The sequence below is a fragment of the Homarus americanus genome, unplaced genomic scaffold (genome assembly GCF_018991925.1).
Source record: "Homarus americanus isolate GMGI-L3 unplaced genomic scaffold, GMGI_Hamer_2.0 scaffold23578, whole genome shotgun sequence".
NCBI lineage: Eukaryota > Metazoa > Arthropoda > Malacostraca > Decapoda > Nephropidae > Homarus > Homarus americanus.
This window is the reverse complement of record NW_024733231.1, coordinates 5,840,706-5,868,310: the sequence shown is the minus strand read 5'-3', so window position 1 is coordinate 5,868,310 and position 27,605 is coordinate 5,840,706. Positions and strand designations below refer to the sequence as shown.

General features: G+C 41.1%; 2 protein-coding genes across 7 annotated transcripts in view; both read left to right on the top strand.

The window, feature by feature from the left end:
- The window catches only part of LOC121869485 (MLX-interacting protein-like), a 61,132-nt gene extending 58,814 nt beyond the window's left edge, over positions 1 to 2,318 (top strand). Inside the window, exons 14-15 of the mRNA XM_042370839.1 lie at positions 280 to 533; positions 713 to 2,318. Coding sequence (XP_042226773.1) covers positions 280 to 533; positions 713 to 837 — 379 coding nt within the window. The 3' untranslated portion in view covers positions 838 to 2,318. The remainder of the gene's footprint in view (positions 1 to 279; positions 534 to 712) is intronic.
- A 12,937-nt stretch (positions 2,319 to 15,255) lies between these two features.
- Positions 15,256 to 26,231, top strand: LOC121869627 (STE20-related kinase adapter protein alpha-like). Of its 6 annotated transcripts, none has more exons than XM_042371115.1 (9): positions 15,256 to 15,367; positions 15,885 to 15,959; positions 17,938 to 18,047; positions 22,126 to 22,344; positions 22,709 to 22,941; positions 23,120 to 23,291; positions 23,752 to 23,938; positions 24,272 to 24,520; positions 25,677 to 26,231. In XM_042371115.1, exons 4-9 carry the CDS (start codon positions 22,174 to 22,176, stop codon positions 25,751 to 25,753), a joined length of 1,089 nt encoding a protein of 362 aa, XP_042227049.1. In that variant the 5' UTR covers positions 15,256 to 15,367; positions 15,885 to 15,959; positions 17,938 to 18,047; positions 22,126 to 22,173; the 3' UTR covers positions 25,754 to 26,231. The 6 variants fall into 6 exon arrangements, with proteins under 6 accessions (XP_042227049.1, XP_042227046.1, XP_042227047.1 ...); XM_042371112.1 differs by having other exon boundaries at positions 17,938 to 18,186; XM_042371113.1 differs by having other exon boundaries at positions 15,885 to 15,971; positions 17,938 to 18,186.
- The last annotated feature ends 1,374 nt before the right edge of the window (positions 26,232 to 27,605 follow it).

The following is a 27,605-nucleotide window of genomic DNA, read 5'->3' as shown; positions in this document are numbered from 1 at the left end:
GGAAGGATGAGAGAAATTAGTTGCTGCTACACTTGTTAATGTTAATTAACATTGCTGTACAGTTTTTGCTAATTTTTCATAGGAATCTTGAAAAAATATTATTGTATGCTTTTTCTGTGCTAATTCTTAAAAGTAGTATTGAGAAAAAATAATAATTGCTACAGCTATAACTTTTGATGCTAATACTACTGTACTTATAGAGAGAGAAAAACTTAATTATATTCTTTGATGTTAATTCTTAAAATGAGAGAAATTAACACAAGTGTATTGTTCTCTCAGTAACGCCCAGTCTCTGCTCCCGGCGACAGGAGCCCCCATGACCCACGCTCGTTACAGCAAGCTCAAGGAGATGTTCAACAACTATGTCCGTGAACGCACATTAGCTAACTGGAAGTTTTGGATCTTCTCCCTCATCACTGAACCTTTGTTGGAGTCTTATAACAGCAGCGTCAGTACCAGCTGCTTAGAGGACCTCTGCCGCTCTTCCCTCGCCTGGCTCGACCAACAGTGTTCTCTCAACGTCCTGCGGCCACGTATGTTTACCGAGTCCACTTTACGATTGTTGTGTCCAGTTTGTGTTTGTTGTTACCATCTTTCAGCATAACAACAAAATAATAATAATAGTACAGTAATAATAAACAAAAGGTGTGAAAGAATAAAAATGAGATAGAATAGAAATACCTATATACAGTTTCATTAATTTCCCTTACAGTTGTGTCCAGTTCTATGCGTAAGTTAAGCACGACCACAAACGTGCTGGCTGACCCCGACAGTCTCCCAGAGGAGGTGTATCGCCGCGTCACCAAGCAGGAAGGCGACATGTTCTATCAGCGGTGATCCTGGGCCCTGGCTTCACTCGACACAGATCACGTCCCGCTGATGGAGTCTGTAGTGTGAGGAGCTGTCGGGGGAGAGGATAACCAAGACCGTCATGGAGTATTAGAATCTTTTAACCATTAACCGGCGGCAAAGGATTCCCTACTCCTCATATGTGCAAAAAATGGAGTGTGAGGAGCATGAAACCTGGACTGGTGATGACGCCGTCTCTACTGCACACTTCCACCGATAATGGCTGCCATGTAAGGGTTAAGTAAAGCCGTAAACACAGATTTATCAAATATAAGTAAACTGAGAAGGTTGTCTTCTGAGTGGGTTCTTAGACTAAAACACAAATTTATGAAATAAAAGAGATATGAACCCGAGTCAGCCAGTGTAGAAGAGTCAGTCAGGCAATTGGTCTTCCACAAGAGTATCTATATTTTATTCTCATACAAATGCCGGTTGGAATTTGTCAAAATTATTTTTGAAATTACGAATTCCTACAAATAACTCGTACTAGACAGTCTCAATACTTATAAAAGACATAAATTGGCAGCTTTCCTTTAAGCTTTTGTCAAATCTCATCCTTGATGTTTATGATGCATTTTATGTCATATAATTGTAGATTCATATCAAGAAAAAAGCATTAATTGAATGTTCTCTTATTGATACTGTCTCCTGCCATGATCAAGATGGTCATGGTAGAGTTTCCCTCCTGGAAGATTATTAACATACAGTACTGTACCGGTAGATGGTTGTTATTATTTTCTCACGTGATGAATCATAACAGTTAGTAGTTTACTTCTTCTATCAGTTACAACTTCCATTAAATATCATATTCAGTCGACATAATCAGGCAGTCACCACCTCAGGGACTAGACCACACAAAATGGAGGAAAAATACACGACCGTTGAGTGTAGCCAAACACGCCAGGTCAGTACAGTAGTGTAAGAAAAGGACCTATTTATCTCTTATATTAATAAACCAATCTACAAAGTTAAAAAATTAGGTTTTATATTTTTTTATGCTAACTGGAGGTGCAAATGTCCCCTGTGCTTACTGGTACAACACTACAGTACACCAGTCATGTATTATATATGTTCAAGTATTATGGGATATCTTAAACTCTTAATTAATTATATCTGATTCAACGTTACTCTTAATAAATGGACTCGATTATTTGTCGCTAAAACTTAACCTTTGTGATGCCCCGGTCTCTTACGGCTCGGATATAACTCAAGATTTACCCCGTCTTCCAGTACATTCAAAACGTCTCGGACGAAAATAATTCTTTCCATGACTTGGTTATTTTTGTCTATAAAAGAATTCTGCCTGCTGAGAGACTAATGAGGCCTAGTCACATGTGATGATTTGTGTTATAATACAGTGATCCCTCGGTTAATGAGCACAATTCGTTCCAGAAGGTTGCTCGTTAACCGAAAAATTTGTTAACCGAAACCATTGTTTCGATGGGTTTTTGGGCCTGGTAATTGGTTCCAGCTCACCGAAAATTACATAGAAACTAAAAATAAATGCAGTAAAGTACACTTACTTTGGGGTGTGCATGTCGAAGGCTCCTGGTTGATGATGATGATGATGATGATGATGGGAATTAGAATGGGGGTGGAGGAGAAGGGAGAAGAGAAGGCATTGGGGTGGAAGAGAAGTCACCCCATGCCGCCATTTCACCCACAAAATTTTAGTTCACTTGGTGTAATTCAAGATTATTTTCTTTAAATCAACACTGCACTGCATTATACATTGTCAATATGTAAAATATATTTCAAAATGACCAATAATTTGACTGGAAACACAGAAAAAAAGCGTTTATGTTGAAGAGTCTTAAACGATGTTCCTTCCTCTGAACTGGTAAACAAACTGACGCCAAGCTTGGTGTGTTGAGTGGCTGTTTGGCGTGCAAAAAACTAGCTTCCTATACTTGAATTATATTCAATAATTGTGAAAATGGCTTAAAAATTTAATATAAAACTTTTAAAATTATTGAATAGTACAACCTTCTTGATATTTACTAAAATGGTAAGGAATTTAAGCCCTAAAACCGATTACTGTATTGGCGGACATACTACAGCTGGTGGGCAGCCAAATGCAGGCGAAAACATGTTGGGAAAAATTTGTAAGGAATTCGTTAACCGAGGGTTTGCTCGTTAACTGAAGTGAAGAATCTTATGGAAGGTAATTCGTTAACCAAAATTTCGTTAACCGAGGCGCTCGCTAACCGAGGGATCACTGTACTGTACTGTAAGAAAAATCAGACCTGTAAAGTACAGTAATGTTTGTTTGAAATGTAATATTTTCTAAGTTGTGATGTAACCCCCTGTGTACAGGGTCGCCTCCGAGCTGAATAAAATCGTCTGGGCGTCTGCCAAACAAAATTTTACAATTGGCTTTCCCATAGTGAAGGGGTTAAGGTCGAGATAATAATAATATCTGAGGGTAAATTGTACGATGGAAGCGAGGGAATGAATAAATCCATCGGGACGACTTATTGATAAGTTCTTGTGTCTGATTTTGTTGTAAAGGAAACTTGTAGAATATGGCTGTACATTATATTAGAAACTACTTGTAATTAACATAGGTAAGGGAGTGTCAGTGGAGTGGATGTTGACTACTGATACACATAAAGTTGTGTTATATGCACCTGATGCTCTTGACAAAATAAGGTTAAGATTACACAATACAGACGGATGGTGAACCATCGTAAGGTTTGTTGTTTGCGTCACTGATTGGTCATTTTCTCAGTAATTTGTAACCATAGGGAATAATGAAGAGATATATTAGGGTAATGATGGCGTAATTATGCTCATATGTCTGCCATAGGGGTGTAATGATGAGAAACACCGAGGACGATCTTCACACACACACACGTGACTCAATCATCACTTCTTTAAGCATTATAATTATGTTGTTGTTGTTTTTGTTAATCAGAAGTCCACAGTTTTATTTAATGTTTGGTGTGAGTTATGTATGAAATAGTTAACAGTAGAACAGTGTGTGTGAGGTAGTGTGAGTTATGTATGAAATAGTTAACAGTAGAACAGTGTGTGTGAGGTAGTGTGAGTTATGTATGAAATAGTTAACAGTAGAACAGTGTGTGTGAGGTAATACAGTAGTAATGGACTCTGTTGTGTCTCTATACACTTCCCGTTGTTGTAGGTAATTTGGAGGTAGATGATGGTGAGGCAGGAGAAAACTACAATGTCAAAGTCAGTTTAAAAATCAAAGCCATATTAGTATTAAGATTTTTATTTTTAAATTATTTAAGATAAGTTTTATGATTTTATTGACATTAATATTTTTGAGAAATTTTAAGCAACTCTTTTATCTGTACATTATGACACACCCTGTACAGTATGGTGCATGTACCTATGACACACCCTGTACAGTATGGTGCATGTACCTATGACACACCCTGTACAGTATGGTGCATGTACCTATGACACACCCTGTACAGTCAGTAGCACTACTCCCCTAGTAGCCAGATCCACAACAAGTGAAGGCCTGGTGATCGGACAAACCCTCCTCCTCCTCCTCCTCTGTTTAAACGTTGTTGGGTAGTTTTGGAACTGTCATGGCTGGGGATGTTGCTGTGTGTCAATACAGTTGCAGTATTGCTCTTTACTGGCAGTGGCTTCAGCTACTGGTGGGGGGGGGATGACAATTACTGCTTGTGACTGTACAGTATGGTGCAAGACTTAGGAGACACCCTGTACACCAGTAGTTTGTAGAGAAGTATTTGCTCACAGTTTTATGTTAAAAATTTTATAAGAAAATTAAATTGCAAAGATATATTTGCTTTAATTTATACATAATGAACTTGAGAAGTTATTATGTCAACTTTATACAGCTCCTCCCCGACTTATGACCTACTCGACTTACGACCACCCGCACTTATGACCTGCCTCAGTCAAACCAAACTTTGGTCAAATTACGTATTTTCGAGTCCCAACGTCAGTACACAGACAAAATTTTCATTTGTAGTTTCCTTTAAAATGGCTGGCAAACTTAAAAGTGAGAGTTTTGTGGTGCTGAGAAGAAAAAGAGACACCCATTTTAGATTTTCTATGTATTATTTAAGCATTTTCGCCTTACGACCATTTCGACTTACGACCTGGATTTGGGTCCCTAACCCCGTCGTAAGTTGGGGAGGAGCTGTATACTGTAAGAGAAGAGAAGAAGTCTCTTAATTTAATTTTCTGTTGTGTTATTGTCCACTCTGTCAGTCCTCGTGTCAGTAACAGTTGTGCCAGGCAGTGCCGGATTTAGACCTGTGGAGGCCCATGGGCAGCCTCTTTGTGGAGGCCCCCCTCATTATAACTACCCAAGAGGGTGCAGTGGCAAGTGAAGTGAGCCTAAACATCTGGGAGTTCCGGGGGGCGCTGTAAGCCCCCCGGGAAAATTTTGAAATTTGAACACTTCTTTGGAGAATTTTGAAGCCATATGCAGTTATATTAAAAATATTAAAAATATACGGTTCATAGGAAAACCAGGTATTCATGAATTTGAAGGAGTAGCTAGCCTAATTTCTATCACGCTTCTTGCTGAACATAGTTTTACGTGATGGAATAGATAAACATGAATTTTAAAGAATGAAAATAAAAATAATCCAAATGAATAAACAAATAAATAAAATATTGTAATATGTGGAGGCCCCTGGGCAGATGGCCACTTTGCCCACTCCTGAATCCGGCCCTGGTGCCAGGATGTGTTCTGGCCTCAACAATCATTGGTGTTCCCCGGTGATCCTTTGCTGCCTCACACTCCCATCTTTGCCAGAGTGACTTCACTTATTAGTCTATACTTACAAGCATACAAGTTTACAAGTTGTCCTGTATAAGAAGCAATAATATAGTTGAGAACAAGACTATTTGTAATATTAACCTTTATTCATCACCTGAAGATCAGCCCCAACTGGTCACCTGAAGAATAGCCTCCTCAGCTTAACCACCTTCAAGCTATCTTGGGGGGGGCTCATTTTCAGGTGATCTATAAAAGCTAGAACTTCTAATGGTCTCGTTTTTTATCTCACTCACATTGCTGTATAAAGGTATTCCAAGATTCTGTAGCACTGAGGGGTTTGTCATCATCCACTGTGCCAAATAATCACAAATATCACTTCCATTTTGAGTGATCAATTTTTACTACATCACCGTCACTATCGGCAGGGTATACTAAGGGTTTGTTTTTGTCCGTCTGTCTGTCCTTGTGTGTGCTTGTCCAGTTAAAGTACCTCTTCTGGATAGGGTCATATATACCTTTAGTTCTTTCTCTCTTCCTTGTTATATGCTCGCTCAGAAACCTACTTTGTATCTGCACCCTTCTCGAAGTGTCACTCATGTGTATAAAAGTTATAAAGAAGTGTGATTAGGAAAGCTCTAGAAAATGTATTGGTCAGGAGTTCGTTTTGGGGACTCGTATGTCTGAATGTTGCTGCTCATTGAGTCATTTGGAATGTCTTTTTCTTTTTTTCCCTCCCCCAGCTCACCCCCACTACAGACGGCTGATTGGTAGCACACACGATGACAGTTAGTGTTGATTCAGGAAACAATAAGCCGCCATTTCACTTACTGTATGTTGGAGTGAGTCACAGTATATAACTTGTTGGTGTGTTGACTGGTGTCGGTGAGGTTAACTGAGGCAGTGTGTGTGTACCAATGAGGGTGTAAAGAAGCGTGTGTATAAACCACCCCTGTGTTAGTGTGCTGGAGACAGTATATTCACTATAGTTACATAGAATACTGTTTTATTTAATTCATTATGTATACTGTACAGTACTACATTATTACTGTATACATAATTCCTGTATACATTATTACTGTACACAATATTTTAAGGTGTGGTCGAGTAAGTTAAAACAAAAAATTATTAGTAAATTTGCCATAGAGTTGGATGTGCTGTAGACAGTGGTCCAGCAAGGTACAGTAGTGTGTGTAAGGCTCGACTGCCTGCTGCTGTAGTACCATCAGTTTCAAGTACAAATTCCTCACTGGCCATCTGGTAAAAGATGATCCTCAAATAATGTTCATATTCCCCCAAACTTCATAATATTCACTCATACCGCTGTACATATTTGCTGCCATGTATGGAGTCAAATATTTAATTATGTTGTGCCAAGACCCCAACAGGGACATTTTGGAAGCAGTCATTGCAAGTTGAAATATTCAGAATATATATTTGTTGCTTGCCGCCTGTTTTTCACATTTCTTCTTTTCATAATGGCGAGGCTGGCATTATAAACATCAACTCTGCATAATGCATGGAATGTTGGAGCTGTAAATTAATAATAATTAGGGAACAGTGTCTTCTGAACCACTTCATTACACATACACATTACTGTCATGTAGATTCTCAGCTGTTCAACATTGTAGAGGGAGACTCTGGACCTCTCGATATATCATTTCATTCATACGTGCGAGTTTTTTGCAGCTCCATCATGTTTTCTTAGGTTGTAATATTTGTTTATTATTGTATTCATAAAAATGTATTTATTTCTTCTATTGTTACTTGTGAGGTGTGAACTGAGGAGTCACAGGACCATCTCTCTTGTCTCATATTTACTGCAGTATGGTCGAGATGATTCACATAGTATTTAAATATAAGTGTGAATGGAAACATTTGTCAAGGTGTTTTAAATTGAATATAGACCTTTATTAATCCCGTCTTTTATTTACATCTTGTTTATGCATCAGTTGGTTGTGTTACAGCAGGGGTGTTGTGCTGACATACTGGTACTGTACTTCACTTGCTCCTCAACGTGAAATGCACCAAAAACTCATCTTGTGTGGCATCATGTGAAGATTAACCCTCCATCTTATCTCACCTGACTTGGTGTTTAATAACTGAGGGAATTATAGCCATGACTGATGAAGAAGACAGTTGTTGTGTAGTGAGATCATCACTCCGCTGCCTCAATGACTACGGTATATAAACCACATCAATGTAGACCTTGTTCTGGGTAATCACATTAGTGTAGTGACGTAAAGCACGACTCCATTGGGAGTTAATAAAGATAAAAATGTAGAGAGTACAGTAGAGAAAATAAGTGACCAGGATTTTATGGTACAAACATAATATAATAACCTGTCTGTCTTTACACATTATCTGTAACCCCTTATGGATGGTGTCACCTCTGAACTGAGAAAATAATTTGGTGGGAGTTAAATAAAATATTATAAGTGGCATCCCCATAGTGAAGGGGTTAATGGAAATAAGCTACTAACCCCTTGTGTACAGTGTCACCTCTGAACTGAAAAACCCATCTGGTGTAAGTTAAATATTAAAAATGGCATCCCCATAGTAAAGAGGTTGATAAATAGAAGCTTATTTAAATCATTATAATTTGAAATTAACTTTTATAAACATTCACAACATCATGAATATATAGTACACATTTGATAGTGATTCTTTCCCATTTTTACAGTTAGTGACAGTCTAGGAGTTAGGAAATACTGGCTGAGTCAGATGCCACCCTCAATGGTTCTGTAGTAAACTAGAATATATCAAGACTGGTGGAAGAGACAAGTGGGAAATAGATATGGTGGTCTTCACTCAGCAACAGAAAAGATTATTCTTCCTTCAGGTAAATTTTACATTGTGTTTGAAGTGATGAAGTGCAAAGGAATTCCCAGACCCACAGAGATAGTAGAAGTAGGGATGGTGGTAGGTGTGGCTATAAGGGAAGGTTGGAGGCCACATATATTAAACAAAAATTAAAAAGTAGTAATAGTAGTAGTTGTGGTAGTAATTATAGTAGTACAGGGTAGTAGTAATAATGGCTGTAAGATTGCTGGCCATATACGATCAAGGAGAAACATACTGATAATGTTGGGTGTGGTGTAAAATAAGTGTGGAAACGGGCAGGAAGAAGTTCATCTCTTTAGCAGATTCTTACCACAGGGATCGTGCCGTGGAATTAAATATAGAGAGATGGATGACTAGATAGGCATTTGCTCATTACGGTATTGTAGATGTAACTGTCATAGTATATTACAACAAGAAACATAATTTATTGAATTCAGTTCGTGTAATAAAAAACGAAAATATTAAGAGAAATTGCTGGGAAGAAAGTGAATCCAAGATATATTAATTTAATTACCCCTCCATAGTTTTCCAATGCTAACATGGGGAACACGACGTCAACAACAAACTTCCCAAACCATCATGTTTGCGAGATTTTCAAGTTATTTTATATATATTTTGACTAAAGTTCTCTATTTTATATATAAAACAATGTCAATGATAGTTAAAAATAGTTTATAAGGTGTGATCGATATAAATCAAAGAAATAAATATGTAAGATCAACTCCCTAGTGAAGCCCGGTTGATGTTAGAATTTTACCACTAACAAGCCTGCTGCCCTATAATACATCGTGTAGTAAGTCGTTCAGAACCCTTGGACCCCATTTAATTCATTAGCAACATAAGAGGATGCAAATATACATCAAGTCAATATAATGAATATATTTACATTATCAACTGACACCATTATAGTACAATTTCAATAAAGTCACAACACAGGCGTCAGTTGTGGGTAACTATAGAAGTTGAGGTCTGCTGTCACGTGCTGTGAAGAGTTCCAGTTCCTTGACAGGAGTAGAGGCGAATCGTTATTCACCATCACAGGCGCAGAATAGCGCGGGTGTTTTGACATCCAATTGGATAAAAGGCTGGAACAAGAATTATAAAGCATAAGAATCGCGGTACAATATGGTACAGTTAACTCAATTTCTAACAAAAGTGGAACAAGGAGAGAGACTCACGAGCAGGCGAGACACAAGTGTTCACACAAGCAAAAGTGTCAGTGGTGGAGAGCGATCTTGTAGTGGAGTTCCACACCGTGACAATATTGGGATGTGACTCCTCGACATGCACTCGCCCTTGTGTAAGGGAGACATAGTTAAGTCGTTGAAAACATATACAAGTTATTGTAGGGTTCCATTCAATAGATCACACTGAAATGTACACGGTTGTTAAAATTGGCACGGGTGCGTTAGCGTTATGCGTTTGTAGTACATGCCAATCGCTCCCTGTAGCGACTAAAAACGCAAACTGACTGCAAACGCATAAATGAAATCCTAGCTTTAGACATTATGTTCCCATCTAATACAAAAAATTATAAATAAAACAAAACAAATTGTTGGATCCCTAGTACTGGAGTCTGTACAGTACAAGAATAAGTATAAAGTAGAGTGACCTTACAACTTTCTTATGTCATTTTCGCCATTTATCGGCTTACTGGCCGCTCGGGCGTCACCACTGTACCAGGATAGTTTGTTTGGTTAGTCTTGCTTGAAATAAATAAACCTCTGGATATATTAGTCAAGTTTTGGATTGTCAGTGGTGGCTGTTGTAGTGGAATTCTCCCCTACAAACGCTGTTTGTCGCTGCCTAGCCGACCCCACCAATTCCCCAGTGTATGCCTCGTGGTCTAGGTCAACCAGCGCCGCCATACACCACGGAGCGGGGGTCAACTGCTAAGCCACGCCTACCCCCGCTATTTAAGAGTAGATACAATTAAATTTAAGAAAATCAGAACGGGATTGAAGGAGGAAAGGAGTGGACACTCGCCAGGAGATATACGAGCCAGCAGACACCCTACACCAAGTTCTCGGGACCCACGACTACTCAAAACAAATCATTAAAGATAATCCAGCACAACGTCCTAGCCTGGAATTCGGCAAGGAAATCAGAACTCACCAACATATACAGCACATTAGACCCTGACATCATTCTTATCAACGCACATGGTAGGAAAAATAGTGAAAAAATCAAGATCTTTAACTACCATGTACATCAAATGAACATACACGACGAACCACATGATGGCATAGCAATTGCCATAAAACGCAACATACAATATAAAATCATTGACAACTTTCAAAGTAACTTTCTGGCAGCCGAAGTAAATACAACAAGAGGGCCAATAACCATCGGAACTTCATATTTAACATTCAGAAGACCAATATTTCCTACAGGGGACATCTTAAAACTAATGAGGCAAAACAATCCAGCATACTTCATAGGAGACCTCAATGCAAAACACACAACCTTAGGAAACAATGTCAGAAACCCAGGAGGAAAAATCCTCCATGCTCTCATCGATCACGGGACAATAACACACCTCGGGCCCGACTTCGCAACTTACATATCAGCCGGCAACACTGGGAAACCAGACATTGTTTTAACCAATAGACATCACCATCTAAACGTACATCTAAAAGCTGGACCCACAACAACCAGTGATCATCTACCCATAATTGCAACTTTATCCACATCCCCGATACAAATCCCATCAATCCCAAGATTTTCACTCAATAAAGCAAATTGGGAAAATTTTAAATCGGAACTTAGCAACAACGAACCAACACTCCTACACAACAAAGACACAACAGAGATTGATAATTCACTGGATACATGGTACAAAGAAGTAACAACAGCAATGGAAAACAACATTCCAAAAACAACATACCGTACATTACCACATGCACAATTAACACATGAAGAGAAAATGATCCAAACTAGATTCACCAATCTATATGAATACACCAAAACACACGGGTGGAGCAATGACACCAGAATATTATACAGGAATCTAAAAGAAGAACTGAAAGACATAAGCAAGAACAAACACAATGAAACATGGAACAAGCTGATCCAGGACACACAAGCAGACTACAAAAATCCAAAAGCATTCTGGAAGAAAATAAAATACCTAATGGGAACAAACTCGGAAGAAACTAACTACATAAAGGACAAAAACGGTAGAAAGGTAACAGAACCACACGATAAAGAACCAATATTTAGAGAATTCTGGAAGAACATATTCAGAATAAATGACGAAGACAATAGAAGCTTCTGCCAAGAAACAGAACAGGCAACTAAAACATATTTGAGCCAGAACACAGAGAAATGGAAACCTACCAATAAAATCAACCTCAACTCATTAGACATAAACAACCCAATAATTGCCCCATTAACTCAAAATGATATTGCAAAAACAATAGCAAGTTTCAAGAATAAAGCACCTGGCATAAGCCAAATTAATAAAATCGTACTTCAAAACATTCCTCAGTCTATGATCGAACAGCTCAAAAATATATACAATGCCTCACTTGCAACTGGCTTTTTCCCTACCAAATTTAAATTAGCCAAAATCAGACTCATTCCGAAAGCAGGAAAGAACCATACTCAAGCTGAAAACTACAGACCTATATCATTATTGGAAACACCTGGTAAAATATTGGAAAAAATAATCAACAACAGACTGAGAAATTTTCTAGACCAAGAAAACAAATATAACCCGAGACAGCACGGCTTTCGAAAACACCGAGGAACCAACACAGCAATAGCTCTAATATATGAATCAATTGCAAATGCTGCAAGTAACAGAGACCAATGCAACATAATTCTGAGAGATGTTTCAAAAGCATTTGACAAAGTCTGGCATGAAGGATTGAAGTTAAAAATAATCAAATTGGACATGCCTACCAATATCACAGCACTATTATGTAATTTCTTAGATAACAGACAGGCCAAATTAATAATCGACAACCATCTAGGACAAACCTTCATCCTTCATAGCGGAGTTCCCCAAGGCAGTAATATATCGCCGACGTTATACACTGTATACACGGCAGATATGCCGCAACCACGTCAATCAGAATACATAGCTTACGCAGACGATGTAACACAGATAGTCAGGTACCCGGGAAAGTCCAAACAAATGATGGCTATTAGAACATGCAGAGAAATAGAGGTAATAAACGACTATGAACGTAAATGGAAGATAAAAACCAATGTACAAAAACTCCAAATAATTCACATCGCAAAAACAAAACCATTCCCTATTATTGTTAACAACCAACAAATACCATACGCTGCCAAGGGAAAAACATTAGGACTCAAGATATCCAGATGCGGAATAACACCCCACATTAACGAAAGATTAGCTATGGCAAGATCACAACTTACTAAGCTCAAAAGATTCCGCCAATTGGAAACCAACACGCAATTGCACCTATACAAAGCACTGATCAGACCACACTTAGAATACCCCCCGATACCTCTGAACACAATCTCAAGAACCAATCAACTCAAATATCAAGCAGTGCAAAATATAGCCCTCAGAAGAGCGGCAAAACACCAACCACCATACACACAAACAGTACAAGACATACACACAGAACACGGCATAGACCCACTCAACATCAGAATACACACCCAAGCAAATGTAATATGGGAAAAAATCGAGCAAGAACAGGATCCCATACTAAACCAACTAATTGAGGAAAACAACAACACATCGCACGGATGGTGGCCTAGAAGCAGGAAAAATGATAACGAAGAACCAGAGCCTCTATATACAAAATAACAACAAAATAACAATAAGAAATAAAAATAAAAATAACTAAAAGATGGGGATCATCCCTCCAGTGCCACAAGGACCTGGAGAGACCCCCCCTAACAAAATATGCCCTCAGGACAACTTAGAACAACCTAGCTTAGCTTGGCTGAGACCGGCCTTCCCTAACCCCAAGAACCTCTCAATGCAGCACAGTTACGGAAGACAAAAAACACGTCTCCGCAAGGTGGATAGCCCACCTGCTGTTAACCTTCTCCTCTACTTCCCACTTCTAAACTTTACCTTGTACTATACCCTTCTCCCACTCTCAGAGCCACTGCTCTCTTCTCTCCGTATAATCATCATCATCATCACTCTCTTTTTCTACCTACACCAACCAGCCAGCAACACCTCCACCTGCCTGGCGGTCCTCTCTCCTCCGCCTGCCTGGCGGTCCTCTCTCCCGCTGGCGAGCATGGCGACCCACAAGCTGTCCTTCTCTGAGCGTCCTCACCAACCAGCTCTCTCTACATCACGCTTGTAACCATGCTGCCTTCCCAGCACCAAGCTGCATTGTACATCCAATACAACATGTATATAGAGAGCACATTGTGAGTTTCCTTTCTCCATTCCATCCTGAGTGTGAACCAAACAATCTCATACCCCACAAATGGTGACTCCCGGAGATTCGCACTCACACAGGATGGAGGAGAAACTGATCACGCTCCCAGTCTTCAAGCAACATGGAAGACTGGCTTATCCACCCAGAAGCAGCTCTCATCGGCTCTACAGCTACTGTCTCTACACCGCAGGTTAGACACCCTAGAGCAGCTCTGCTACTCTAAGCAGACACCAGCTCCTCTTCCTGCCCTAAGCACCACGTCCTACCGACCCCAGCACACCCGTCCTGCCTCAGACGCCGACCCCGGCCCAGCAGTAACCCCTGCCGCCCCTGATGCGGCCTCTGTTCCTGAGTGCGGACCCACACACCCCTCTTTTCTCCCTCAGGTACTCCCTGCTAATGTCCTGCACCCTGCTGCTGTCGTGGACCCAGCTGCTGTCACGAGCCCTCATCCGCTGCTGCTGACACAGCCCCTGCTCCTGACCCAGGTCCACACACCCCAGCAGGCGCATCTGTCGACTCTGTACCTGCCGTGAGGGAAGCACAACATTCATCGCCTCCACACACCCTTATTCTCCCTCTCTACTCCCACAGATATTGTGTATCTAGACAGTTGTATCCAGCGACCGGCTCATCACGCCATCGCCGTTGTCTCACATGAGGCACGCACCGCCCGTTCTGCCTCACATGTGCTATGCAACCCTGCAGACAACAAGTCTCCTACACAGCCTGGAGGGAAGGGGGAGTATTGTAGTGGAATTCTCCCCTACAAACGCTGTTTGTCGCTGCCTAGCCGACCCCACCAATTCCCCAGTGTATGCCTCGTGGTCTAGGTCAACCAGCGCCGCCATACACCACGGAGCGGGGGTCAACTGCTAAGCCACGCCTACCCCCGCTATTTAAGACCTGACCTCGTGGTGATCTGTCTCTTTTTCTACCTACACCAACCAGCCAGCAACACCTCCACCTGCCTGGCGGTCCTCGCTCCTCCGCCTGCCTGGCGGTCCTCTCTCCCGCTGGCGAGCATGGCGACCCACAAGCTGTCCTTCTCTGAGCGTCCTCACCAACCAGCTCTCTCTACATCACGCTTGTAACCATGCTGCCTTCCCAGCACCAAGCTGCATTGTACATCCAATACAACATGTATATAGAGAGCACATTGTGAGTTTCCTTTCTCCATTCCATCCTGAGTGTGAACCAAACATCTCATACCCCACACTGTTAAATATTACTAACTATTCAGCAGATAATCTGGGGTGTTAATCTTAGGTGATCCACGATTATATATTCTATGTAAAGGGTGATTCAATATGACCGAGTGCTATCTGCTGACTATCTATATGTCTATCTATCTATCTATCCATCCATGTCACCTCTACAAAATAATTAGGCACAGTTGTCTGGTCGTGGTGACTGGGACAACGTTATGCTCCTCATCACGTTCCCTAGTTTCTCTTTTTCAAAACACATCCGAGAAGTAAGTTGTTGGTGAGGGTGGCTGTCTGTTGTTGCCGCCTCTCACCTCTCACCTTCTCTCTCTTCCTCAGCCTCCACCAAGCTGAACCGTGTGAGTCTTCCTCGTTTTTGAGTTATTTGAGTCGTAGCTTTGTGAGTTTGTCGTGTTGTGAGTATCTTGTTTTGTGAGTCTCGGGGGTGTGAGAATTTACTTGTGAGGTTATGAGTCTGTTGTGTTGAGAGTCAGTTGTGTTTTGAGTCACGGAGGTGTGAGAGTCTTGTGAGGTTGTGAGTCTGTCGTGTTGTGAGTCACTTGTGGTATGAGGTTTATTTCTATGAGAGTCTTTTGGTGCGAGTTATTTATATTTGAGTCTCTTACTGTGGGAGTTATAAAAGATGGAGGAGTTAATAAGGTGAAATAAGCTGGGGGAGTTAATAAGGTGAAATAAGCTGGGGGATTTAATCAGGTAAAATAAGCTGGGGAAATTAAATCAGGTGAAATAAGCTGGGGGAGCGATTCTTCAGGTGATCCTTATATACTGCATTGACAATGGTGTAGCGTCATAGCTGCTGATGGCCGAAAAGTGTGCGGAACTTATCAAGACTTCAACCGGCAAATTTAATTTCAGATACGTAGAAAAATCTTCCCCGTGGACAACACTTGGTGGACGAGGAAAAGATCTTCCTCTTCGTCAAAGAGAAATGTAGGTGGGAAGGTTAGCTCTTTGGCCAAGTTGTTTACTGAGTCTGATTGTTTATTTATGTAATCCTGATACAGCACTGTACCTTTTCAACTGTTACATAAACATACTATGTTCCTTTGGAAATTACCATCATAGTTAATAATTATCTGATACTATGCAGTTTAGATACCTAAGTTTAAAAATGGGTCAAATATCTAATGTACTTCCTGTACTGTATATAGTAATGGTTGATAATACCAAGTGGTTCATTCATGATAAAATCAAACATAATTCAGTGTCTGTCATTGGTGCCACAGATTAAGTAAATTGAAAGCCATTTTTTTTCTTTATTTTAAGAATTATGTTTTCATTATAAGGTAATATTGTGTTAGTATTTGAACCCAGAAAGTTTTTGATAAATAAATATTATCTTGCCATAAGTTTTGGGAACAGATTAGATAAAAATATTTATGTATGAAAGTTAATCAAATAGTGATTGATTAATTAGATTTTTGGTTAGTTGAGTTTTTGCACTGGTCTTCACTTGTCTTAACACCCATCATTGTTGTTGCTTTTACATTTGTCCTGCATCACTCACCCCTATTATCTCCCCCTTCTCTCTCTCTCTCTCTCTCTCTCCCCTTTCTCCTTCAACCACCCCATACAAAAGTGGCAAAGGAGTTGATTGATTGATAGATAGATAGATGGGCTTAATGCACCTATTTTATTTGTAGTAGAATAGTCAGCAAGACCTTTAACTCAGGATAGACAGGCCTTGAGCACCAGTTTTATTTATACACTCGCTCCTAGTAGTATCTTTATGACTTTGTGTTAAAAGATACGACACAACAGATGAAGCATTTTGATAACCTTACCAAGACAACAGGAGTCGCAGTGATCATTTTGAAATCCAGCCGACCCCCCACCCCCCTTAAAGATACTCCGTGGAGCGAGTGTAACCTGTAGTAAAATTGCCACCAACACCTTAATATAAGAGTTTGTTAATTAATTAGAAGGTTTATAATCTGTTAGTGGCATCTGAACTACACTGTTGTAGTAGTCATGTTAATGTTGCTGTCATGTTCATCACTGGTATGGTCATTGCACTACCCTTGAATCCATGCACTAATTTATGTTCATTTATGCGTACGGGTAAGAAAAAAAGTAATGTAGTTTTTTTTATTGTTTCGAAATAACGTAAACTAGCAAGCCTTAAGTCAGGTCTGAAATATGACCAAGAATATGACCACTTTACTACAGTACAGGGTATTTGATACAAGCTAACTTGACCCAACCTGACCTGATCTAAGCTAACCTAACCTGACCTGATTTAAGCTAACCTAACCTGGCCTGACCTGATTTAAGCCAACCTAACACATCCTGACCTAATCAGTGCTAATCTATCTTCCCCTAACCTATCCCCCTATCCTAACCTAATCTAACTTAAACTGACTTAACCTAACCAAACTAACCTAATCTAATCTATCCTCCCTAAGCTAACCTAACCACACCATGTCCAAGCATCATGTCATTTATTTACAATATAAGTAATCGGTTTAACGTTCGTTCCTGGTAAGTATCTCACGACTGTTTTGCTCTACAGAATTATTGAGTAAAGTGTTTGACTGTAGATTGTGTTGGGTGAGGGTAGAGTTGGGTGAATATTCTGCGTTAAAGTCTTTACCGTACGTTTATATCGACTCGAAAAATGTCGTTTATGACATTGATTGGTTGACTGAAGTGATGCATTGGGATTATAAGGTTAGGATTAGATTTTGAGGCATAGACAAGTGAACTCCTTATAAAAAGATAATTAATAAACAATATTTTTACAGAATTCTCTCTGGCAGGCATTGGAGCAGCCATTAAAACTATTGTTCTTGATTGACTGAAGTACAGTAATTCATTTCAGTTGTTGGTTTGTCATTAACTTTTGACTCATAAACAGTGAACTCATTTAAAGAGATGATTCAATTCACATTGTTATTCCCTACGGCAGGCATTGGAGCACCCATTAAAAAAAAGGTGTACAGTACAGCAGTGTTGGAGCAGTGTTGAGCGTTGGCACACCGGGTCCGGCATCTCTTCATTCACTCGGTCTGAGAAAGTGTCAGTTTCTGTCAGTCTGTGGGTCATGTCGTGCCTTGATTGTCCGTGTGCGTGTTCCCGCATAGCCAGTCTGGCCGTCTCCCCTGATGTGCGCGTAGATGTGCGCCTAGGTCATACTGACACTGCATACCAGCCCCTCGTAAGATACTAAAGCCCGTGTGTCACGTGCTGCCCGGCTCTTGGGCACTCACTCTTACGCTGTGCATGGTTACTCTACGCTGCAACATAACTATTTTTTTGTTGCTACTCTAGTACTGTACAGTATTGTATTGTATCTGTGTTGCGGTTTTACTTAGTTTTATTTTTTTAGTAAAGTTTCTTTTGGTTAGATAATTTTTCCTTCTTTGGATGTGCTTCATGTTGTGTCTCACTCTTTATATACTGCACCATATAAGTGATATCTCTGTTAGCCAGAACAATTGGTGCAGAGCACTTCTGGGAATGAGAGATTTCTAGGTAACAAAACATCTCTCAAAGCTGGAAAAAATGTTCTCTTAAGTTCCGGAAGTTACTCATTACATCATCTCTTGAACCCTAAAAAATATCTCCCATCCCTGGAGTTTTCCAGGTACCGGATAATTTTCTCAGAATTTTCCAGAAAATGTGCCCCTCGGAAAATCGTTTCCAGAGCCAAAATTTTCTGGAAAATTCCGGCTTTGGGATCAATTTTCCGAGAAAATTTCAATTCCGGCTATCAGAGAGTTCCGGGTTTGAGGGATTCTGGCTAACGGCGATATTACTGTAGTGTCACATATTTTAACCTAACTTCCTCTGTCTGTTTGTATATATTCAACATTTCCACTGTACATACAATAGCTGGTCCATAATGTATACAGTACTGTACCTGCCGGGATAATTTTAGGTTAATAAAAAAGAAATGCAATGTTCCCCGTACAGAAGTGTTCAGTGATGAAGTCGACACCAGTACCACTAATGAGACTGTGTTCTTTTGTTCTTTTGGCCTTTATGGGTCACCTGAAGATTAGCCCCCTAGATGCTCCTCTGAAGAGTCCCCCCTGTTAAACACACCTGAAGCTCTCTATGGGTGTTGATCTTCAGGTGATTCAAAATATCATAATTACCAAAGGTGTCATTCAAGGTCTTGGTCTTGACAACATCACTTCACTTTACATATAATAAACAGCATGCGATTTCCTCACAACAAGGTGACTGGTCGGTAAAGATGAAAAATAATACTTAACTTTATTGGTGAAATATCTGTACTGTGCTGTGTAACCTCATGATGTTCTCCACCCACTCCCAGTTTAGTGAGAGCTATCAAGCCCAGAGACTAAAACTTTTTTGTATAGTTTTAATAGTTTTAAGTTATAATTTCATAATGAATCAATTTCGGTATTTTTCTGTGTGTTGTGTTGGTGAGTGTTGACGGTGACTTGATGACTGACTGACAGATTTTTTATCATTGTCAGTTAATATTTTCCTAAACTTGTAGAATTTATTGACACTCGCTTTAATGTTATTTTTTAATAGTTAAGTCTTATGGACAGATCTTATTAACCCTTAAATGGCAGCCATCATCAGTGGCAGTTAGCTGTAGGGATGGTGGCCATCATCAGTGGCAGTTAGCTGTAGGGATGGTGGCCATCATCAGTGGAAGTTAGCTGTAGGGATGGTGGCCATCATCAGTGGGGATGGTGGCCATCATCAGTTAGCTGAGGGGATGGTGGCCATCATCAGTGGACATTTTACATTCTTTGCATACCAGTTTTGCACACATGAAGGTAGGGTAGGTAGTCCTTAGCTGCCAACTAAGAGTTAATATATTTACTGTGTGTGGAATGGTCAGTATGTGTTGAGTGTTTGATATGTATGTACTGTATTCCTGTATATTTTATGATGTAGTAAATGTATATACAGTATCAGTGTTAAAGTCTAAACTATCAACAAGGCCATTAATAATTTTAGTCTTATGGATCACCTGAAGAATAGACCCCCCCAGATTGTATTGGAGTACTAAAACTTCAGGCTGGTTAAACTGAGGGTTGAAACTTCAGGTGAGATCTTGGGGGGCTAAACTTCAGGTGAGATCTTGGAGGGCTAAACTTCAGGTGAGCTCTTGGGGGCTAAACTTCAGGTGAGATCTTGGGGGGCTAAATTTCAGGTGAGATCTTGGGGGCTAAACTTCAGGTGAGATCTTGGGGGGCTAAACTTCAGGTGATTCTTAAAGGCTGGAATTGTAAATGGTCTTGTTAATCCTCTTGACTGCAGTATATAAGTCTAGAACTATCAAATGTTGCATGAAACTGTAAGATATTTAAAAGTAATTTTTTTTTTATACTGTAAATCAAATATATTAAATTGTATAATGTATTACTAAGTATTACAGGTATGTACGTTAGTTAAGGTAGTGTTATATTATTAATAGTGCAAGTAAATCACTGTAGGTGCGCGTGATCCAGGTGTATGCTGATAACCGCAAGGAAAAAAGAAAACACGAAGTTCCCAAGCGCTTTCGTGTAATTCACATCTTCAGGGGTGAGTACAGTCTGTACTCACCCCTGAAGATGTGAATTACATGAAAGCGCTTGGGAACTTCGTGTTTTCTTTTTTCCTTGTGATTATTAATAGTGTACTTTTAGACATTGACTCAGAGTTGTGTATGGCTGTTTTCCCCCTTGTAGTGTGGTCACCACCTCACTCACTCACTGATCACCACACAGTATTGTGGTAATGAATAATACATTGAAACAGTTTATTTAGCCAGAGGAAGATGCATACAGGACAAACATCTGCTTGTGATAAACTTAAAATGCTTCTCAATTAAAAATAAAATGTACACACTTTATGAGTGCTGCTAACCTCCAGTACTTTACCCATTGAGTGGATGAATATTGTACAGTACAGTACTTGTGTACTGTACTTCCTCTCTGTTGTACAGTCACTCAAAAAACTATGTTTACTTGGGGGTCAATTATCTCAGAATGAACACTGTGACACCCGTTGTCTCGGTAGGGTTGTCAAAATCCTTCGTCCGTTATCATATTTTTTCAACACAATTATGTATACAGTAGATAGGTTTTGAGTGACTGTACATTGTGTGGGACACATCCTCCACCTTTATCTAGTGTTGTGAAACACTTCATGTATGAGAGTAATGTTTGTTAACTCTGTAAGTATGACAATGAATGAACAAGGTGTTTCATAAACATGTTTATACACTGCCTTACAAATTTTGGTGGAGATGGTATGAATGTTTCTATTACTAGAACAACATTGTCTTTACTTGTAGGAGATCTCACACATCAACAAGTGAGGACAGTGTTGCTGTTGGTAATACAAACGTTCACATGATCACCACCAATACCCGTAACCTATCATGTACAGATACGCTTTTCCAAGACACCCAATGCTGAAGAGCCCAAGTCTGAATGATAAAGTTCATACTATGGGAGGAACATGTCTTCCAGCTCTTGCCACACCTTCCTTCTATCACACCTCACTGCATTTCCTCCCTTTATTGACTTCTTGAGAAAATGGGTCCTAGAGAAAAACTGTAAAAACTGCTGTTCGAGGAGAAGATAATGTCTCATATCTCCCTTGAAGTACAGTATATTAACTCTGGCCTTCTACTACACTCATGCTCCTTAATATTGTACAAACGTTACTGCTTTATATTTGTCTATGTTATTATTATCTTTATTTTGTGTTTTCTTTATTTTTTATTGTTTTTCTGTTTCTTTTATTTATTCTTGTAGTATTTATTCTTGTGTCATTTAACAACCCTTAAATTTGTCAGATATAACAAGACTTATTACCACAGTAGTCATATATTAATTTTTGATAAGGACAGCCAAGTGAGCGTTGCTTCACTGATGTAATACACTAATAACGTTATTCTACACACACACACACACACACACACACACACACACACACACACAGTATTGGCTCAATGATTAATCATACATAAACACGCTTTTTGGTAGTTTGTCAATTGTGTTATGTAAAGAACCCTAAAATAATTATCCATGTATGTTAATCTAATTAAAGTTTCTGTCTCTTGTTGTTAAAGATTATTCATACTAAATGATTATTCGTTTCTATTTCTCCCTCATAGAGCCGCATAAAGTCGGAGAGTTTTGCATTGGAGTTACGCTCTCCCAGCATGGTGTCCTTTGAGGCATCAACGGAGAGCTACGATGTGTGGAGCCCCCTGGGGTCCGTGTGTGGCGGTAAGGGCACAGTGTGGGTCGCTCGGCACAAGCCCTCCAACAACCACGTGGCTCTTAAGATCTATGAGCTGGATAAATGTGAAGATGAGTTTGAGTTGATCCAGGTGAGTCGTCAGGGTGTGTTGGTTGATTCAGGTGAGTGTGTTTATGTCGTCAGGGTGTGTTGGTTGATTCAGGTGAGTGTGTTTATGTCTTCAAGGTGTGTTGGTTGATTCAGGTGAGTGTGTTAATATCATCAGCGTGTGTTGGTTGATTCAGGTGAGTGTGTTGAGCGTCATGAGGTGTGCTAGTTGATTCAAGTGTGTGTGTTGATTGACCAACGTACATAGAGTAATAATTTAACCCCTTGTGTATGAGGTCACCTCTCTATTGAATATAATCATGAAATGTTAGCTTAATAAAATAACAAAAGTGGTGACCATGTAGTGAAGTGGTTAAGTATACCTCACAAGCCTTTCCACCTTCCAGCATGAGATTCGGACAGTGAAACAACTCAGACATCGAAACATCATCCAGTACATGGCCTCGTTTACATTCTCACAACAACTGTGGATAGTCATGCCTCTGTTAGGGTACACCTCCGCCTCCCGTCTCGTCGCCACTCACTTTGCTGAAGGTCTCCCGGAGTCTGCCTTGGCTCTCGTTATCAAGGACGTCCTGCATGGCCTCTCTTACCTTCATTCCAAGCGTATCATTCACAGGTGAGTGAGTGTGTTTGCTACATGATTTTATCTTGTGTTTGTCCTAAGGCTGAGAGTTTATGACAGTAGATGTAAAGTTATGCTTATGAGAATCTTTGCAGGATTATATGGAGGTGTGTGTGTGATTATATAAATTAATATCATCGTTCACCATACATATACTGTATACTATTTGCAGGGCCGTGAGAGGGAGTCACATACTAATAGACAGTATAGGTCGCGTGGCCCTGAGTGGACTACGACACAGCACCTCTATTGTGGACTCCACCAGATGGCAGAAAACCGTCCATTGTTACCCCCGGCAGGCTCGTTGCAACCTTAACTGGGCCAGTCCAGAGTTGTTGGCACAGGTGAGTAACACCCCTATAAGCTGGACTGTATGGGAAGACCCCTCTAAGCTGACTGACTTATCTAGAATTCTGACTTATGCTTAACCTATTGTACTGTAGTGTTGATCATGACTGTTAAATGTTACCCATATTATCTCTAATGGTCAGGTTAACTGTACCCGCACTGTCCTTAATGACCATGACTGTTAATTGTACTCACACTGTCTCTATAAGGCAGTCTGGCCTGTGGGAACCATATGAACTGCTATAGAAATGTCCTCATAAAATTTGATCATAGAAATTTGGGTAAGTTTTATTGTGTGGTGCACAAGCAGCACAACTTATGACACACCCTGTACAGTTTGGTGGGTGACCTATAATGCACCCTGTACAGTTTGGTCCATAACCTATGAGACACCCTGTACAATATGGCCTACAAACCATGAGACACTCTGTATTATATTCCTCCCCTTGCTTTCAGGATCTTCACGGATATAGCGAGAAGAGCGATGTTTACAGCGTAGGCATCGTGATGTGTGAGTTAGGCAACGGCGAGGTGCCGTACAGAGGCATTCCTTCAACACTCATGCTGCTGGAGAAACTCGAGGACCGTGTACCTTACCTCTACGATGCCTCCAACTGCCCCCAGAATGCTGAGAACGGACAAGGTGCGTCACCCCATTGTTGTTTAGCTGTTGATTTTTGTTCACACACACACACCTCTGTTTGCCAGGGTGTGAAAGCGCATTACTCCTGAACACAGGATTTTGTAAAATGTTAAATTACACTTACAGATCCTCACATTTGTATACCACCACCATTATCATCATCACTGTCACTACCACCACCATCATCACTGTCACCATCACCACTGTCACCATCATCATCATCATCAACAACAATGCTTTTACAGCCATCATTCACTCCATCCTCCTATTATAATTAACCTTTCTTCACCCACAAGACTTACACAGTACATTATACAATTATGTTGCCTGCAGGTATGGCGACAGACTCGGGCGTCGGTGGCAGCGTGGGGGATAACCTCACCAGTATGGCCATATCTCAGCGCCTCTTCTCGTCGGCGGCCCACACCTTCGTCGCCCAGGCTCTAGAGCGCATCGCAGAACACCGGCCGTCAGCGGATGACCTCCTCCACCACCAGTTCATCAGACAAACACGGAAGTTGAACGGGACCTTACCACAGTTTCTTCATCCTGTTGTTCCACTCTCACAACAGACTGAGATAGGTAAGAGAGAGAGATAGTTGAGAGGTCTTGTGCTGTGCTGTTGTGTACTTACTAGGAAAGGAGAGAGACAAAAGAGAGAGACTAGAATAACTGACCTCACCCTTTTCTGTCTCTAAACACTGTGCAATTCAATGTTGACATTTGCCCGAAAAAATAAAACACAAATTAAATACAGTGTAAACAATGCAAAATCAACGCTTGCATTAATAAGTCACGTAACCAAAGTAAGAGTGCGTCAATCTTACCGGGACCCTTAACCCTCCGAGTTGTTCCTTGAAGCATGACACAGTACCACCTGCTTTGAAGAGCGAGACTGGACCGCCATCTCTCGGATAATTATGAGAACTCAGATTATATATTTGTTGGATCTTCATATTGCTCCTGTGTCTTATAGTTTACTGTGGGACTTTGTACAGTGAAAGCATCTGGTCATATGAAATTATTTCCTCCGGGTATTTTGTACACTACACGTTATGAACCAGTTGTGTAGTCGAGATAGGGATTGGGGTCACGACCGAAACCATTGTAACTTTAGCGTTTGTGAATCAACTGAAGATTAGCCCTCCCTTGATAGTTCGAGGCTGGTTAAACTACTGCTGTTTCCTGCATGTATAGCCATAACTGCTTGCTGTTTCCTATATGTATCGCCAGAAATGTTTGCTGTTTCCTGCATGTATAGTCAGAACTGCTGCTATTTCCTGCATGTATAGCCTACAACAGGGATACAGTGCAGTGAGCTCACAACAATTGGTTGGGTGAGTCAGCCTTGAGGGATGAAGGATGACACCAGGATTGGGTGTTGATATTCTCACTCACCATAACACTTATTTTGTAAGCTTTAATTTACTATAGCAGTCAGCAGTGATCACTTCAAAATGATGTGCTGGAAAGTCTTATATTTTGGTTCACTGGCCATCAGCAGGCACCACTTGAAAGCATTAGGTTGGAAAGTCTTATATTTTGGTTCACTGGCCATCAGCAGGCACCACTTGAAAGCATTAGGTTGGAAAGTCTTATATTTTGGTTCACTGGCCATCAGCAGGCACCACTTGAAAGCATTAGGTTGGAAAGTCTTATATTTTAGTTTAGAAGTTACAGTACTGTGCTGTGTTAGATGGTCAGACGATGTACTAATCTACGTAACTCTTCCTTCCAGGGGACACTATTCCTGACCTGCTGGAGAGAACTTTAGAACAGACGAGTTTAAATGACGATGTAGCCTGGGACTTTTAATATACGCTACATAATATTGATTAATGTATATTTATAATGGTAGTACCGATGTATGATTTGATTTATATGATAGTAGTATTTTCTGAACTGCTCGTTGGCAAGGCTTTTTCACTTAATGAGTTTTCTAAATGAATAAATTGATGTTCCTTGCACATCTCGGGGATGAGTTGATTTTATACAGCTGTAGTGTATAAATTAGCAACAGTTATTAGAAGACAAACTACTAATTAATTATTCTCTAAAAAAAGTAATTTGAATCAGAGTTTGATATAAAGTTTGGTAATATTAAACCTTACTAATCTTAATACTATGATTTATACCACAGTGGCTGCCATATATGATGCCTTAACCCTTAAATGGTGGTCATCATCAGTGGGAGTTAGCTGTAGGGACGGTGGCCACCATCAGTGGGTGTTAGCTGTAGGGACAGTGGCCACCATCAGTGGGTGTTAGCTGTAGGGACGGTGGCCACCATCAGTGGGTGTTAGCTGTAGGGACGGTGGCCACCATCAGTGGGTGTTAGCTGTAGGGACGGTGGCCACCATCAGTGGGTGTTAGCTGTAGGGACGGTGGCCACCATCAGTGGAGGTTAGCTGTAGGGACGGTGGTCACCATCAGTGGGTGTCAGCTGTAGGGACGGTGGCCACCATCAGTGGAGGCTAGCTGTAGGGACGGTGGCCACCATCAGTGGGTGTTAGCTGTAGGGACGGTGGCCACCATCATTGGGTGTTAGGTGTAGGGACAGTGGCCACCATCAGTGGAGGTTAGCTGTAGGGACGGTGGCCACCATCAGTGGGTGTTAGCTGTAGGGACGGTGGCCACCATCAGTGGGTGTTAGCTGTAGGGACGGTGGCCACCATCAGTGGGTGTTAGCTGTAGGGACGGTGGCCACCATCAGTGGAGGTTAGCTGTAGGGACGGTGGTCACCATCAGTGGGTGTCAGCTGTAGGGACGGTGGCCACCATCAGTGGGTGTTAGCTGTAGGGACGGTGGCCACCATCAGTGGGTGTTAGCTGTAGGGACGGTGGCCACCATCAGTGGAGGTTAGCTGTAGGGACGGTGGTCACCATCAGTGGGTGTCAGCTGTAGGGACGGTGGCCACCATCAGTGGAGGCTAGCTGTAGGGACGGTGGCCACCATCAGTGGGTGTTAGTTGTAGGATCTGGCCACCATCATTGGGTGCATCAGTGGAGTTAGCTGTAGGACGGTGGTCACCATCAGGAAGTTTAGCCACCATCAGTGGAGTTAGGGGCAGGTGGTGTGCGCCATCAGTGGTGTTAGGCTGCAGCCATGGGGAAGTTAGCTGTAGGGATGGTGTAGGGATGGTGGCCATCATCAGTAGAGGTTAGCTGTAGGGACGGTGGCCATCATCAGTGGAAGTTAGCTGTAGGGATGGTGGCCACCATCAGTGGAGGTTAGCTGTAGGGACAGTGGCCATCGTCAGTGGAAGTTAGCTGTAGGGACGGTGGCCATCATCAGTGGAAGTTAGCTGTAGGGATGGTGGCCATCATCTGTGGAGGTTAGCTGTAGGGATGGTGGCCATCGTCAGTGGAAGTTAGCTGTAGGGACGGTGGTGGAAGTGTAGCTGTAGGGACGGTGGCCATCATCTGTAGAGGTTAGCTGTAGGGACTGTGGCCATCGTCAGTGGAAGTTAGCTGTAGGGATGGTGGCCATCGTCAGTGGAAGTTAGCTGTAGGGATGGTGGCCATCATCAGTGGAAGTTAGCTGTAGGGATGGTGACCATCATCAGTGGAAGTTAGCTGAGGGGATGGTGGCCATCATCAGTGGAAGTTAGCTGAGGGATGGCAGTTCCTTGCATTCCTTGGTCACCAGTTAAGGGCTAATGTGTCTA

Excerpts from the sequence above, each read along its gene's own strand:
- LOC121869627 (XM_042371112.1), top strand. The coding sequence starts at position 18,073 with ATGTCGTGCCTTGATTGTCCGTGTGCGTGTTCCCGCATAGCCAGTCTG. Across the intron at positions 18,187-22,125 it reads ACACTGCATACCAGCCCCTC|AGCCGCATAAAGTCGGAGAG; the intron begins GTAAGATACTAA and ends TCTCCCTCATAG. Across the intron at positions 22,345-22,708 it reads ATGAGTTTGAGTTGATCCAG|CATGAGATTCGGACAGTGAA; the intron begins GTGAGTCGTCAG and ends TCCACCTTCCAG.